We start from the raw sequence: 17,333 nt of genomic DNA on the forward strand, positions 1-17,333 counted from the left end.
AGTGAGTCGTAATGACCAGGCCTCACTCAGGGAGAGGAGAATTAAGTGCCACTTCTTGATGGAAGGAGTTTCAAAGAATTAGTGAGCGTATTTGAAACCTACAAGTGATGTATTTGGAGGTTAGACAATAAGGTACAGCATCTCCCATTTCCACGTAGATGCTGAGTAATCTAGTCTGCTTTTAAGTAGAATTGCCTCTAACTCAAGTTATTTCAATAAAATGCAAGCTACATTAAGTTAAATTTATAGATGATGGTTCAGTGATACTTTTCTGTAGTTGGACAATTGGTAGATTTTTATAATAAAAGAATAAACCCTAAGCCTTTTGAGTTTGCTTCTCATTCAAAAAAGAAAAACAGTATTTCTTACTTGTAAATGACCTAGTTTTTACTTGTTTCTGAAGTGGTTGAGTTTCCTGGTGTAAATGATCCACAAATAGGAGAAGAGAGAGAATATGAGGGTCACACATAGTGACGAGAGACCTTTTAGCCTTCGCAAACTTAAGTGCGTGCCTATTCTGAGGTTTCTACGGTTAGATGCTGTGTAAGCCCGAGCCGGCCGTGCCGCTGCTCTTGACGGTGATGGTCTGAGCCAGCCGGTATTAGCGCTTTGTGTGTGCCGGGTTCCACTTCAGGTGGGTTCTAGTAGTTAATTCCAGTACCTTGTAGGGCAGATACTGCTACTGCACCCCATGACAGAGATGTGAGTGTGAGGGGTTAAGTACCTTGCCGTAAAGCGCACATCTAGTAAAAGGCAGGCCTGACATTCGGGAGGTGCTCTGAGCGTGCACAGTTCTCAGCACCTGCTAAGCAGTCAGTAACTGGTAAAGGGGTGACTCAGCGTATATAGCCACTGAGTAAAGCGAGAGCCACATCTTTTTCTTACATGTGGAGGGGGCGTTCCTTTGCTCTGTATTCTACTTAACTAATTCTCTCAAGTTGCCTTTCTCATAACCAGTGTTCAAAGGGAGCGCACGCCAGGACAGTGTGCTGGTTCAGAGTGTAGACTCAGGAGTCAGAGGGCCCCTCTTCCAAATCTAGTGCCATTGCTGATTAGCTTTGTAACCTTGGAAATTCTTCTGATCCTAGTTTAAAATATGGTTTTTTCTTTTAAAAGATGGGATGGTAAGAATGCTCACTTTAAAAGAATAGCTGTGAGCATCAAATGAGATAATGCATGTTTTGTTCCTGGGATATAAGAAGCATGGATAATTGACAGCTATTATTTAATTCTTGTGTTCATTGTAATATTACTAATCCTCTGTTTTTGTTCCTATTTTGAATAAGGATAGTGACTTTCTTAAGATGTAAACCTGCTTTGTTTTTGCAAAGGAAGATTCGAGATTTATTTCTGTTATTCCTATGGAGATTTTTTAAAGCCATGTTACAGCAGCTCCTGTTTTTCTTTCTGGGCTTTCATTTTTGCCATAGAGTCTGTACGAACTCCTTTCTCAGGGAAGTGGAACCCACACGCCTGGGCTGTGGGACCATGTATTTGGAAACCTTGACTGGCTGAGTTGTCGTTGTAAAGGGGTTAAGGCTGAGAGGGGGACAGCCAGTTGGAGGCAACAGGTTAGAAAAGGGGAAAACCAGGTTAGGTCGGTAGATTTGACAGACAGAATTGGAACCTTTAAGCCAGAAAGAACATCTGCAGTCACTTCGTAGAGCACCTCCAGCTTTTCATAGATGCCATTGATACAGTCACTTATCTTTCGTGGTATGGTTATTTGCATTCTTTGCAAATTGTGTTTTTTTAAGAGTTGTACAGAAATAATATTTGGGACTCCGTTTGCGATAGTGTGACATTGTTAAGCTAGCATAAAAAGCTTAGGAATGTTAATACAAGTTTATCGTTACCTGTGTGATAGTTCTCCAACAAAAACACGTGTTTTCTCTTCCGCCCTGCCTATTTGATTGCAGTTTCTCTCATTTCATTTTTAGGTTTAAAAGCATCAACTGGAATCGATTGACATTCGAAAATTGGACCCATACAAATCAGACTTGATACTGTGGACTGGCTAGCAAACAAGCTATGTCGTTTAACGAACAGGAAAGGCTCTTATGCTACAACGGGGAAGTGCTTGTTTTTCGTTTGTCTGAAGGAAATTCTGTAGATAAAGGGCCTGCGAAAATATCCATGTTACATGTCAGAAGAATGGTATTTGACAGAGAAACAGGAGTATTTGTTCAGAAGTCCACTGGATTCTTCAGCATGAAAGAGGAATACTCTCACTTAAAAATGATGTGTTGCGATTGTGTTTCAGATTTCAGAACCGGAGTTAATCTACCTTATATCATGATACAGTGCAATAAAGAAAGTAACATTTTCAAGTATTTCCTACTATTTCTTCACAGTACCAATAAATTTGAAAAGTGTTTGAGTTTTAGACTAGGCTATGAGTTGAAGGACAGCGTAAGGGTCCTTAATGGCCCTTTAGTTTTATGGAGACATGTCCATACATTCTTTTATATCTCTTCCCAAACTGGCAGAGTTATTACTGTGTCTATGAACTTTTCCTCTATTGAGTGGGCGGGGGAGATTGAAAATGTAGGCATGGTTTTATTAGGACCAAAGAGATGTTATTTATCTGAGGAAGGATGCACCCAAAAGCCTTCAACATCAGATTATGCAACTTGGAATACCCACTTTTGCGTATACTCCCTCGAAAGGGACGAAGTAATAAGCGATACGTACATTATCCCTCCTGTTTATAGAAGTGTGATAACTTGCGTGCACGCCTGTGCAGCTGAGATTGTCAACAACCAATTAAGAATGTCTCTGATTGCCCTTACTCGAAAGAATCAACTGATTTCATTCCGAAATGGGATTCCTCAAGGTGTGTGCCAGCTTCCATTTGGAGATCCTTGTGCAGTTCACCTGATGGATTCAGGTGGAGACCTCCTTTTTGTCGTATCCTTTCGGTCCAATGATGCTTGTGCTGTTTGGGAAAAGAACTTTCAGGTATGGTACTGATTGTCATAATCGTTCAATTGGTGTAGTCTTAGACCTACTAAGCATCCCAGTGCTTCATAGGATTCGTCGTGGAGCCTTATTATCCAAATCGATTTTTAGTGCTGCGTTTAAAAGAAAATCATACGTTACATCATTCTTTTTTCTCAAAATTATCTGAATACTATTTGCTGAAGGTTTTGCCTTACCATTTTGAGTCATAAAACCCTTGAGTTTTTTTGAAATACATAAATATATAACTACAGTTATTATATATTTATTTGTCTTTTACTGTAACTATTTCTAATTTTTATTAGCGTGATGGTAGTTAGATGTGTATTTTTACTTAGAATAAGATGAGCCTTCCTAGAAAACTCAAATGAGTTTTTCAACTTTTTAAAAGTAGGTAATGATCTTTTTAAACTTAAAATGAAATCTAGAGGAATTCCTTGAAAACTGTCATTGTCCCTTTAGAGACAAATAATTGTTCTCTGGAGAAAAGTGATGTGTTAATTTTTCTAAAAACTGTTGCTTAGAGAATTTCATTACGTTGTATTTTGAAACTCAAGAGTTGTCCTTTAAGCAGGCATTCACATTTTATCTACATATAGTCGTATCTTTTAACGTAAGGTTTGGAAACTGCTTCAAAATAGTGACTGGTAATAAGCGTTCAGTAACACGTAAAAAGGTACAGAAAATGAAAAGGAAATTGGAAGACTGACTGAGCGTCTCCAATAATATTTCTCCAACCCTGATGTTTTGTTAACATTGCGTCCTCCTGGCTTAAGATGTCTGTCAGTACAATCAGTTATGTGATGTGAAGTGTTGATAATTCATGATCTTCCAAAAGTAGTTTTTTAGTACATTATACAACTTTTTAAGTTCTTGTATTACTTTGGGAAAAAAACAGATACTGCCTTACTTTGTGTGTGCCCTGGCCATTTAGCTCACTTAGAAGCTCAATTCAGATTTCTATCACTGTATTATCACCTTGATGTGGAATATTGATAAATGTTTTAGAAAGCTCAAAAGGCATTTTTTTATGTGAATTATGTTTGTGTGTGGAAATGTTAGGTTGAAATTGTGTTTTATCAGTCTTTGCCTTGTAAATTACCTTTATGTTACTAGGGATTATGTAACCATATTTGATCTCTATAACTCATAGAGGACTTAAATTCTCAAAAGGAAAATAATTTGAAAACTATCCTATTTTATTTAGCAAGTAATCTTTTAAAAAGCGCGTTACACTTTTACTTTCAAGGTTTTTTGGGAAAGCAATATTTTCTGTCTTTTTCTCTTCCTTTCTTTTGAAGAAATGGCGGAGAGGGAAGCATCTCATACAGCCTGTAATCCTTATTGGGGTCAGGGTAATGGAAAGGACACACTTAACCTGGGTTTCAAATCCCAACTGAGCAACATGCTGCTGTTACCTTAAGGAATGAATTTACTTTTGGTGAACTCATTTTCTGTGTGTATGAAATTGGGGTCATCCTGCTGAGAAGGGAGAATTAAACAAAGTGACACTGTGAAGTGACTTGCCCAGCGCCTGGCACACAGGAGAAGCTAAGTAAGCGGTAGCTATTATTGTATTGGACCAGGGCTAAGGCCATCATCAGTGAGTGGTGCCCATCCAAGGTCCCCTCTTCACCTGGATAAAGAACAGGAATTTTGTGCCTCATTCATTCAGTGGAATATAGTCCTCACTCACTTGAAATGGGTCCGCTGCTTGGACCCTGTAGAGCTCTGCCACTAACACATGCCCCAGAGCAGGAGACCATGTCACTCCCTGTGAATGGGCCTGTAGCTGGTGGCCTCCCTGCCTTGAAATTGTGTTCCAGGGTTCTTTCTCTACAGTGGACCACCGTCCTTTCCGTAAATTACTTACCTGAGTTTCTACTGACATACACCTTAAGCTACCTCTTTGGGGATTCTATACTTCTAACTGTCCTCAGTGCCTGGTATTGAATGCTCTGGAATTGCACCCTGCTACCTACAAGTTAAGTGCTTTTGAATTGCCTTAGTAACCTTGCCACTCTGGGAGTTTTACAGCTCCTGCCCCTGACTTGGTGTTGCACTTATACACACGCACTTTAAAGACATTAGATACAGCTTAGGGTGAAATATTCAATTGCTTTAGAAACAGAAATAAAGGCTAAGAATCTACAAATAAAAGGGGAGAGGGAAATAACCATGTCAGAAAACCTGGATAAAGGGAAATAACTGCATTCGAGCAAATATACTGCATTTTTAGCAGTTAAGACAGAAAAATAAATACAGGAAGTTTACAGGTGAATGGAACACACTCTCAAGGGGAAAATTACTTCTAACATCGTGCAGTGAGAGGAATTTACTGTTTGTGGTACTTTAAGAGGTTTTGAATAATTAATAAAATGAATATATTACTGACTAATAAAATGGTGCCTTTGAGCAGTTTTGCCCCAGAATGGGAGAAAACCACAGAAGCCCTCTTCCGTCGGGTTAGCTATGGACTCATCCCTCCATCCTTTAACGACGTCATTCCAAACAGGAGTGAAGGCAGCTAACAATAGTAGGCGAAATCCAAACAAGCACAGATTAGAATAAATAATGAAAATCAAGGTTAGTGGGTTCTCAGATCAGCCCTTCATCAAGGCCCTCCATGTAATGTTTAACCCAGTGATAGGACTTGAAACAGAGCTGAGTATAGAGAAACACACAATTAGCTTTTCTCTTAGGCTTTCGCTTTTGAGTAGAAGTTGTCTCTGCAAGTTTTGACAAGAATCTGTATAGCAAGGATTTCAAAATCGAGATCATTGTCAGGTATATCTGAAATAGATACTGGTGTGTTGTAGATCGAAAGAGGCTCACATGTTCTAAATGTATGATGTCTGAGACAGTCACTAGCCCCATACAGTTATGCAACATTTGAAATGTGTGTGGCTAGTCTGCTTTTGTTTTTTTATTGGAGTATAGTTGATTTACAATGTTGTGTTAATTTCTGGTGTACAGCATTGTAACTCAGTGTTTTATATATATATTCCTTTTCATATTCTTTTCATTATAGGCTACTACAAGATATTGAATATAGTTCCCTGTGCTATACAGTAGGACCTTGTTGTTTATTTTATATATAGTAGTTTTTATCTACAAATCCTAAACCGCCAATTTATCCTTCCCCACCCCCTTTCCCCTCTGGTGACCATAAGTGTGTGTAGCTAGTCTGAATTAGAATGTGCTAGCCATGTCAAATAACACCAGTTTTCAAAGGCTTAGTAAAAGATGGGAGTGAAATATCTTATTAATTTTTGTTGGTTATATTGAATTGAAATGATGATGTTTTATATAGATTAACTAGCATAAAATCAGTTTCACTTTTTTTTTAATGCTACTAGAGAATCTTCTTATTATTGGCTACTGGAAATTTTAAAATTATATATGTGCCTTGCACTTGTGGCTCACCTCTAATTTCTTTTGGACAGTGCTATTCTAGAGCTATAGGTTGTGAGTGTGTGTGCGTGCCTCAGCGCACAGCTCTATGGTGTTTGTGTGCTGAGCACATTCCTACCAATGTTTCTTCGCATAGTTTATCATACTCCACAATACTCAGGGGTGAGTGGTGGGAGGAAGGGAGGATATGGGTTTACAAATAAGCTTTCTTCCTGCATAAGTCACTGCTTTGGAATTAACCTTATAGGGGAAAGTCTGGCATTTGATCACATAGACTTGAAGAGTCTCACATTTGTGCTTTAATGCAGGCCGCCGTCTATCATCTAGAGGATGATGTACCTGTGCTCCTAGGGGTCTGAGTGGGAGTTTCAGCTTTTCTGCCTGATGGAGAAAGGGTATCTGCCCCCCATGGTGTTAATTTTCTAGGGGACTAGTCTGGAAGCTTTCAGCTTTATGGACCTTTAAGAAGTTGTCTTCTGTTTAAAACGTGGGGTCTTGCGTTCTGGTATAAGCTTATCAAGTCATTCCATTAGGCTAGGACGGTTCTAGGTGCCCCACTGTTTTAAGATCGCTCCCCTGCTGTGCCCTTGATAATGGCTATGTTCTCTCCTATAAGAGTTTAGGGTATAAATTAATTTCCTATGGACCCTTAAAGGTTATTCTGCTTTAAGAGCTCTTAAAGTGTTTGCTAGTACCTTCTGACTATCTAAAGTAACTGAATACCTTGTGTAATTGGTTTGATCATAAACATACATCCACTAAGGATTATGGGAATGAGGGTCGTCCTTAAATTAACCCGTTAGAGAAAGAATCTTCACTAGAGCTAGTCATAAGAAGTGTTAGAATTTATAAATTATAATAAAATTTTAATAAAGAAATCAGGAACATGACAATCCCTGGACAAATGTTGATAAAATATTAAATTTAATTACTTTGCTATTTATAAATTTATGACTCCTTATGTTTTCTGATCCCCCAATATCTGTATTTTATTTTAGTTTTTAGTGTTTGCAGTAACATTTTCATTACTTGTTTGTAAGATTGAAGATGACAAATTAGAACTACATGCAACAAAAGGATTTAGCTTATTTTACATCTGACTTTTTTTCTTCCTTTATTCCTTCTTTACCACTCTCTTTCAGGTTGCTGCTAAGTGGGAGAAAATTAGCTCAGTACTGATAGATGACTTTCTTGGAGTTGGAACTGAACAAGTACTGCTACTTTTCAGGGACTCCTTGAATTCAGATTGCCTGAGTTCTTTTAAAATAACGAACCTTGACAACTTAAACTATTCAGTAAGTTCCGTGTACTTTTTATACATTACTTTAAGAACATTTTAGAAAATTTGAGCACTTCAAAGCTTTTGACCTACCCTTTCAATATTTTTGATTTCATACTTAAAAGTAAACTTGTTGAACTTTGAAAATACATACATTGAATCTTCTAAATAATATGACTCTCCTTTCAACAAATGTTTTACAAATTGACTCCTTTTGATATAAATTTGGAACATAATATATCTGGTGTTCACTCAAGTGACAATAATACTGTAAATTATCTTTGCTTCCAAAAGGCACATTTTATACCAATAAACATAATATTGGATTAATTAAGGAATACAGTGAAGTGAAACTGCTTTATTAAAAAAAGTAACAGTTCATGATATTTTAAGATCTTGAGCATAAGGGAAATACTACCCTGTAAGTTTCATATCTATATAAAATATCTCTGAGCCTCAGGGCTTTTCTTGCGTTATTAAAATGAGTATAATTCTTATTTTCTCTAGTTACGGAATTTTATAAACACCTAGTAAGCTGATACTTTTTGAATCAGTATGCAAACTTTAGGTGGGTGGTAATAGTGGTAATAATAGTTTCTATTTTCCCATTTACAAGAAGATGATGGGGAAAATATGTATCTTTTATATAACTGTATTGTGGCACACCGCCTTTTGGATAAACTTGTATTGTTTTTTGTATTATATTTTCTTAATCTTAAGAAATTTCAGTTTATTTCTAAATTTCAGTTATAATGTATTGTTTTATTTATTAGAGTGAAACTTTGGATTGCAATGAAGATGATTTACTTGATGACAAGCAAGCGAATTGTTATTTGGTGATTCCACCTCTGGAAAGAAGATTGAAAGTTAGTGTCTATGTTTGCTTTTTGCTTTTGCCTTTTTGGATTAGTGCTATCCTAAATGAAGGATTGAACATTTAAAGAGCTTAAAGTATAAACAACTCACTGATTGAGGGGGAAAGAAGTGGTACAGGTATCCCCCGCTTTTTGGAAGTTCGCTTTACGGCCACTTTGCTTTCTGCCACTTAGCTTTTACGAAAGATCTGCATTAGCACCTGTTCTTGCTAACTGAAAGAAACCGGAGGAGGAGTTTTGCTTTTAGGAAAAAAGGCAAAAAGTGATTTGCTTTGCAAGGAGCTGTTAGAGAGGCAGCGCGCATCCCGAGCAGCGAGAGGGGCCCCACCCAGCTCCTTCCTGGGAACTGCACTCAGCATCTCAGCATCCAGCCGCCATAGCTTTGACCTGTGTCTGTGAGCACCTGTGCCTTATCTCCATTTATTCTGTGCATCCCTTAGCAAGAGTGTCCTAAGGTAATTGCTTTTTCGCTTTACATCATTTCATAATGGATTACAAAAGGTTTCATAGGCGTGTTCTACTTTCAGATGGTGGGGAAACTTGTATTTCAAAGGATCTATTAACTTTTCTGGTACCTCTGTAAAAACTATTATGACATTTCTTATAAATATACCATCTGAAAATGATTCCTTTTTGTAGTAAGATTGTATAAATTTAGTAAGCCTCATAAGATAGCATATAAGAAGCTGACTTTTGACCCCTAGTTTTTAGGATCAGTATACCATTACTCTTGTAAAGGAGCAACAAATATGATGAATTGTGACATGTTCCAAAGATTAACAGTTTACTTTTAAGTTTTCCATGCAAAGCTCTCTTTTAAAGTTTTTGATTTTTTCCTAATGTATGAAGGTAATGAGCATTCCCTGTAAAATACTCAGACTGTGCAAAGAAATATTAAAAAGAAACTAATAATTACCTATGATTCCACTACTGAGATATAACCTGTTTTAACACTTTGCCTTACATATTCTTGTAGATGTTTTTAATGAATATATGCACGTTTACATGGAAATGTGATTATAAGATGCATGTTCTCATGTAACCTGCCTTTTTTCATTCATAAACATTTTGGCATATATTGAAAAGTTCAGAGAATAGTGCAGTGCTTATCTCTAGTCCCCGCATAGATTCAGCTGTTGTTACTTTTTAAAAAATTGTATTTGCTGTATCTGTTTGTGCTGTTATGTGTGTATGTGCATGTATATGTACATTTCTGCAGAACCGTTTGAAGGTTGCGAATATTGTAATACTTCACTCCTCAGTATTTTAGCAGGAGTCTCCTAAAAAATAGGGACATTCTCCTGTGTAATACTGACACCATTATTGTACTTGGAAATTTAGTGTAATAATCTCTTAATCTTATTTACTATTCAGTCCATATTCAGATGGCTTCAATTGCCACAGAATGTTTTATATAGCTACCTTTTTAAGGATCCAATCAGAGTTTACACTTACACTTGATTATTATATATTTCATTGTTTTTTTAATCTAGAATAATGCCTTCTCTCCCTTTTTAAAAAAGTGACACTAATGGATTTGTCAGTTTCCTTGTGTTGTCATTCATCTTTTTCCTCTATCCCTGGCAAACGTTTTTTGTAAAGGGCCAAATAGTAAATATTTATGATTTGCAGGCCCTTTAGAAGTTTTTTTTGCAAGTATTTTAATATTAAAGTGAATTCACTAAATGCTTATTGAAGGCATAGTAGATGTGAATGTGAACATTAGGTAAATAAAATATCGTAATGGATATAGAACTATAACGGAGAAGGTTGATTACATTAAAACTGTGGTGCTCTGAACAAAGTAAAATAAATAAAAAATAAATTATGTAAAAAGAAATTGTAACATGTGACAAAGGATTAATTTTCTTAATATAAATATACATTCTAAAACAGTATTGTTGAATATGTAAAGTGGGCCGACCGCCTCAGAAGGGAACTTGTTATAACTATTAAAATATGAACTGCACGTATCTTTTTACTCTTGCAATTTCACTTCTAGAAATCTGTTCTAAGGATATATTCATACATGTAAGCAAAACTAATTTTACAGGAATGTTTATGTAGTATTTATAAATAAAATTCAGTCAAAATCTTAATTTCCATCATTAGGAGCATGGTAAATAAATTATGATATAAATGAGCCACAGAATAATATGCAGCTGTCAAAAAGAATAAGGCAACTCTTTATACTGATTTTTAAATGATGCTAAAACAATTAAATTTATGAAAGCATGACTTTCAGAAATTCCACTTCTGGTAATATGTCACTTAATGTATTTGAATCAACTCTCCTGATAAAAGCAACTTAAAATAAGAGTTGAAATAGGTTTCAAAATCTTCAAAGCTTCAAAAAGCTGAGAATATAAGAATAAATTAGCAGGCCAAACCCTAAAGGCTGGAACCCAGAGAGAGAAGCACAACACGATGCTGCTCTTGCCCTAGGAGCATTTGTACTTAACCTGAAGCAGGAGTGCCCTAACCTGGCAGAAACTACATCGAGTCCTCTTTCAAAACACAGGTTTATCCTAGGCCTCTTCTAGATCTCAGAAGTAATTTTTTAAAGAAAATGAGCCACCCACAGAATAAGCACATAAAGAAACAAAGCATCGTGATTAATTTTTCACACACAAAAAATAACCAAATATCATAAAACTAGAAGCACATTGAAATTAAAAGGAAAAACTCAACAGATGAGTTGAACAGTTGATTTAAAGAGATGTGAAACAAATAAGCAAACCAGACTGTTAGAAAAATTATCCAGAAGGTAGCCCAGAGACAAAGAAGGAAAATACGAAAGGAACTGAGGGCAGGCCCGGAATAAGGGGTAGCGGAGTGTCCATTTTGTTTCAGATATCCACATGTTACCACTAGCTCTCAGTGTGGATACTAAGCATCGGAAGGCCTTTTAGAGCTGAACAAATCTACCCTCTCCCCGATTTTGCAAATACGGAAACAAATGGAGAGCCAGAAACGTTAGGTGACTTGCAGAGCTGAAACTAGAGTTCGGCTCACTGGTCTTTCCCCTGTGACGTTTATTCTCCAGCTGCTTGTTGGAGGGGATGAGGAGAAACTGGGACCCTGGAGAAACTCGGGCCTAGGTACAGGGATGTTCACAGCAGCATTGTTTGTAATACTCCCCAACTGGGCATAACCCAGATGTGTAGCAATGGGATACTGGACAGGGCAACTGGTCGAGTGAGCTGATGGAATAATATAGAGCAATGAAACAAGTGAGCTGTAGCTACTCACGACAGATGGATGACTTGAAACCCAAGTCCATACAGAACAGTTCCATTCATGAAAGGCTCAGAAGCAACACGCACACACACAAACTGAACATATTCTTTAGAAGTTGATATAATGATGGTAACATTATGAGGACAAGCAAGGAAGTCATCTTGAAAGGCCAGGGTAGCATTGCCTGCGGTGGGGACAAGTTGGTGATTGGGGAGGACCCACATGCTGCTCCTGAGGGGCTGCTTTTTTGACCCGGATGTGGTTACATGGGTGTGGACTTCACTGTTCATCTGTACGCTTGTTTTTTTTTTTTGTCTTGTGCATTCTTCTGCATGTATGCAAGAGATCACAGTAAGAATTAGAAAGCAAGTTTTGGTGACAGGCAGTGCAGTATGCGCCTATATTTGATTTGGGGTGGGTTTTATTTGTTTATGGGGAGGAGAATGAAAGCATTCCTTAACATATACATGGAAAAGTTCTGGAAAGGTAAATAATCTTATGGCTGTGCAAATGGGATTGAGGGTCTAGGAAGGGAAGGTGAGATGTCTTTTTATGTTGTTTAAATGGTTTATCATGGGCATATTTTCATAGTTTTATAACGAAACTTATAATAGCATAAAATATTGAAGTAGTCTAGTGACTCGGCGTTTATTCCTGGAGTTGAAGGAAGCAAGGAAGAGAGAACACGTAATTTCATGGCCTCGTTGTCAGTCTGTCCACAGCCCTGTCTTCCACTCCCTGCCCCTCCAGCAGCCTCAGGTTTGGCCCTCCTCCTCAGACAGGTCCATCTCCCATCCCCTCAGTCCTGAATCACTCAGCCAGTGAGTGATGGAGTGTGAATGCTGTGGTGCCCACAGAACTAGGTCAGATGTGGTTTTAAAGTATTAGCCAGACACTTTACATACCTTGTGCAACGAGGTAAGATTGAACTCAGTCTTCACTCTCCAACTGATAATTCATTGATAAAAAGAAAAAGAATGTACCTGCCTTAAAATGTAATTTAAAAGAAAGACAAAATACAGGATGCATTTTGTTTTTTCAGTCTCGAAAAACATGTTATATTAAAAGCTGAATTAATACTTAAACAGTCTCAGATATCCATGTGAAGTGAAATGGATTCTAGTAGCTCAATGATGCAACTTTTTTAAAATTTTCAGGAGCAAAATATATTTCATGAATGTTTCATCCTTCGTGCTGAAATTTGTTTACCTGCTACAATAAAAGGAGCCATTTGCCCTTTGCCCAGTTCAGAGCCAGTCCCCCCGCCACCCAGTGATTAAGAGTTGACCCCAGCCCTGAGTTTATTAGCACAAGATAAACTTGTGACAATTTTGGATCTGTTATGTGTTATCTTTAAAATTTTACTATAAAGGTTATATGAACAAAGGATTTCAAGGAGTATCAAATCAAAAGTGAGCATTTCTATTCATAATGGTACCTTCTGCTTTTTGAAGCAGAGTTATTTCAACAAGAAAATCAGTTTTCTTGTTGGGGCAGGAATGCTTGTAGGCCTTGACTTTTATTCATATTGATTAGACTCATTCATATTCATATTGATTCATTACTTAACTCAGTAGGGAAACAGATGCAAATACATTGGCATTCTCTCAATTTGATCCATAAACTATTGTAATTATTTGCTGTTATTTTCCTTTGTAATTAGAGACTTAAAATTTATAATTAAAACAGTTTTGCTCTGAGAAGTAGTCTTTGCTTTTCTGCAGAAAATGAATTAATAAGCAAGTTTGGAGAAAATACTTAGTGAATTAATGGTATATTGGGTTTCATTTGAAATTTATGTCTCTGGCGGTGATTCTTCTTTATCCTTTACAGGTTGGTTTCATTTCTATTCACGAATTTCAGCAGCATCTCTTGCTTAAGGAAAAAATTATTTCAAAATCTTACAAAGCTTTAATGAACCTGTTTCAAGGGAAAGATGATAGTGCGTCAAGTACAGACGAGGTAAAATTAATCATATGACCATTTCATCATTTTATGAATTGGAAATCTACAAGATACTGAAGTGATATTTAAATTGGAATGTTGGAATATATTAGACAATCCTGCTCAATGGATCAAGAAGCAGAGTGGCAGGGATTATAATGGTGGGCTTCTATGACATTGAAAACTATTTGGTTAAGAAGCCAGTGTTTTACCAGTTTGCAATTATTCTTATTCTGTGGGATATTAAAATCTCAGTTATCAGTAACCTTGGGAAACAAGTCCTTTTTGTTTAAAAAAGATTTAACTATTAAACTTTTTTATTTGTGTGGTTTAGATAGAAATTACTCATGGGTGGATTACAGTTAATCCATGGACAACATGGGGGTGAGGGATGCCAACCCTCCACACAGTTGAAAATCCATGAATAACTTTATACTTAGCCCTCTGTATCTCCAGTTCCCCATCCGCAGATTCAACGAACTGTGGATCGTGTAGTACTGAAGTATTTACTCTTGAAAAAATCCACATATAAGTGGACCATACAGTTTAAAGTTGTGTTGTTCAAGGGGTGACTATGTTTTCTGACTTCTGAAACAGAATATGTTGAATATTATTTAACCTTGTTTTAATGGTGCCATAATTTCATCACTAATATAATAATTGTTCTTTTAGTCTGTTGCATGGTTCATTTCTAAGGATATTTATTACTCTAGTTAATGTCCCTAAGTTGCTGTGCTTTTTTAGTCCTTACATATGCTTTTTATAATTTTACTCTTGTTTTCTTTGGTGGTTGACCATCATAAGAACCTCTTCAGGTACCTTGCAGTTCCTTATGCCAGTATGGTAATGTAGAAAGTTAGCAAAAACTTCTTTGACTTCATAACAAACAGTATTTATGCCCGTTAGTTCCATACAGAAAAAGACAGCATACCAAAATTCAAATAAATCAGGAAAAGCTGGACATAGAGAAATTTGATGTTGCATTTTATTCCCTCAAGTCACTGACTCTAAGATTTACCATTCTTGTAATAGTCTATGCCTTGTGTCTGTATTTCAGCCTTAGCAATATGAGGGTTTCACCCCAAAGTATGATTCCGTTAATGTAAGACAAGAGCACATCATGTTGCATTCCTGTATTACTGTTCTAATCTCCTGGGAAACGTCATGCAAGTCATTGTTGAAAGTCATTATTTAAAGTCTTCCCATTTCTCTTCCCTACTTGACCCCAGCGATTTTACCAGTATTAGAAAAGGGGAAGAAATGTTAGAACTTACTGCATTGAAACCACTCTGTGCAAGGCACCATTTTAGGCCCTTTACATTCTTAACTTTAAAAGCAATTCTGGCAGCTAATAAAAATTTCTGCAGGTTTTAGGTGAATAGTCGGCCTCAAATCTCACAGCTACTGGCAGAAGCATCAGATTCCTAGGAACTTGTTGAGTTCACTATAGTACAAGTACTCATATTTTTTTTCAGTAATTACCACATAAAGGAGGAGTATAGACAAATGGTTAATATAGATCATGGGCTCTGGAACCAATTGGTTTTGGTTCAGATCCCAGGTCTGCCTGTTGCTCACTGGGCGTCCGAGGGTGAGGTACTTAACCTCCCTGTGCCTCAGTTTTCCTTACCTGGAAAATGTAGAAAATAATACTACTGACCTAGGGTATTAGGGTTATTGAGATGGTTAAACAAATGGATATGTGAATGGCATTTAGAACAATGCCTGACATATAGTAAACATTTAATAAGTGTCGTGTATTATTAGTTATCACTATTTCTCCTATTTTCATTTGTATTACAAATCCATGTGTGTGGAAATGAATGAGTATGGCCTGGACTTAAAGAAAAAAATTTTAGCTGTAATTGATCAGCAGTCCAAAGATAGTTTAATCAATGTTATTCATACAAAAATTTACAGTTATTAAGTTTAGTTTAAGTCACTGACAAAGACTGGATTGTTTTCAGCATGCCTTGGGCACATATTGTCAGATTATTTCTCAAAGTGGACTTGACTTCAGGTTTCCATCCCCGCTGGCTCTGTGTTGGATACTCAGAGCCTTCTTTACAATCAGGTTGTGCTTCATGATCTGAGTCATAGTTAATTATATGTTTTATAAATTTTATTTTAGTGAATTATGTATAATCTATTGTATATATCGTAGATGTTAATGTATTTTAAAATATGTCTGCCATAATGCCTAGCCTAAAGCTGCTTTACGTTATGTTTTTAGTCTTGCTACATTTGGCAGGTTTTTTTTTTTGTAATCAGTTATTTAAACATATTTTTCTATAAGGAATGTCTTGTTACTCTTTGTGGTAAAGAAGAAAATCCTGCCAATACCTTTGATGAAAAGTTATCAGGCAATTTTCAAGATCCAGAACAGCTAGTAGAGAAGATATGGTATCGTGTAATAGAAGATAGCTTGGTTGTTGGAGTGAAAACCACATCTTCTTTGAAGCTGTAAGTAAATTCTAACATGCTAACATCATCTTGATGCCCTGGAATAGCACTGGCCAACAGAAGTATAATGCATGCCCCATAAGTAACCTTCACTGTTCTGGTAGCCATATTAAATAGAAACAGAAACACATGAAATTAGTTTAAATAATATATCCAAGACAATATTATTGTTGATGGGTAAATGATATTCTGTATTAAAATGCAGATTTCATTCACATCATTTGGAGGAGTATAAAATACAATTTTTACTTTAGAGGTATTTCATTCTAAATGATTACCAAATTAACTCTTTTAAAAAATGAGTACTTTTTCCCTTGTTGAAGAGGAAAAGAGAAAAATCTACCTCAAAAATAAAATACAAGCATTATTTTACCTTTCCTTTTTCTTACAAATTACTTTCCTAAAGTCCAGCATATTTACAGTGTTTTTGCTTTCCTGTTTCAAGAGAAGTAAGTGCTATTACAGGATCTTTAAAAATGTGTTTGGTTTTTACACTTAATTTTCTGATACACTATACATTTGAAATGATAATTCCTGGGAAAGGAGAGAATAAAAATTTTTTGTTGTGTTTGTATGACCTTTAATCATCTGTTTGATTTTAAGGAATGAGCTTGTAGACTAAACTGAGCTGTATTTTTTACAGGTCCTCAAGTCTTGTGACTTTATCGCTGTCAATGGATCAAGCCCATAACTCCAGCTTTCCGCTTATTAAGTGTCAAAATAGGGTGATCACGTTGAGTAGGAATTCTTCCCCAGTGCCATATGAAATAGGATCAGAGGTAAAAAGAATCAAGATGAGTGTTGGTAGTGAGGAAGAGGAAGGGAAAGAGGAAAGTGTTGTTTGTGAACAACCCTTGGAGAAAGACTGTATACAAACGATTACTGCTGTAACATCTCTGTCACCACTTTTAGCGTTCAGTAATTTTTGTTGCATTGTGCTGCTACAAATTAAAGAGAGAGAGAATGGTAATTATTCTGAAGCTCGTTGCGTTCAGTGTGGCAGAATTTGTTTCAGTCTAGAAGATCTTTCAAGTGGGAAATACCTGCTGACGTTTCCAAAGAAGAAACTTCTAGGTAATTTTTGTAGGTCCTTTTTAATCATATACCTAATCGAATCAGAAAATTTTAAGAACTCCCTTGATGTGGTAATGGCCAGG

At 36.5% G+C, this 17,333-nt stretch overlaps 1 protein-coding gene across 1 annotated transcript in view; it reads left to right on the top strand.

The window, feature by feature from the left end:
* LOC141574627 (Fanconi anemia group B protein-like) overlaps window positions 1-17,333 on the top strand; it is a 33,669-nt gene that overhangs the window by 4,850 nt on the left and 11,486 nt on the right. Inside the window, exons 2-7 of the mRNA XM_074350080.1 lie at window positions 1,941-2,961; window positions 7,518-7,670; window positions 8,428-8,520; window positions 13,603-13,731; window positions 16,010-16,176; window positions 16,820-17,250. Coding sequence (XP_074206181.1) covers window positions 2,032-2,961; window positions 7,518-7,670; window positions 8,428-8,520; window positions 13,603-13,731; window positions 16,010-16,176; window positions 16,820-17,250 — 1,903 coding nt within the window. The 5' untranslated portion in view covers window positions 1,941-2,031. The remainder of the gene's footprint in view (window positions 1-1,940; window positions 2,962-7,517; window positions 7,671-8,427; window positions 8,521-13,602; window positions 13,732-16,009; window positions 16,177-16,819; window positions 17,251-17,333) is intronic.

This window comes from Camelus bactrianus, chromosome 22 (assembly GCF_048773025.1).
Source record: "Camelus bactrianus isolate YW-2024 breed Bactrian camel chromosome 22, ASM4877302v1, whole genome shotgun sequence".
NCBI lineage: Eukaryota > Metazoa > Chordata > Mammalia > Artiodactyla > Camelidae > Camelus > Camelus bactrianus.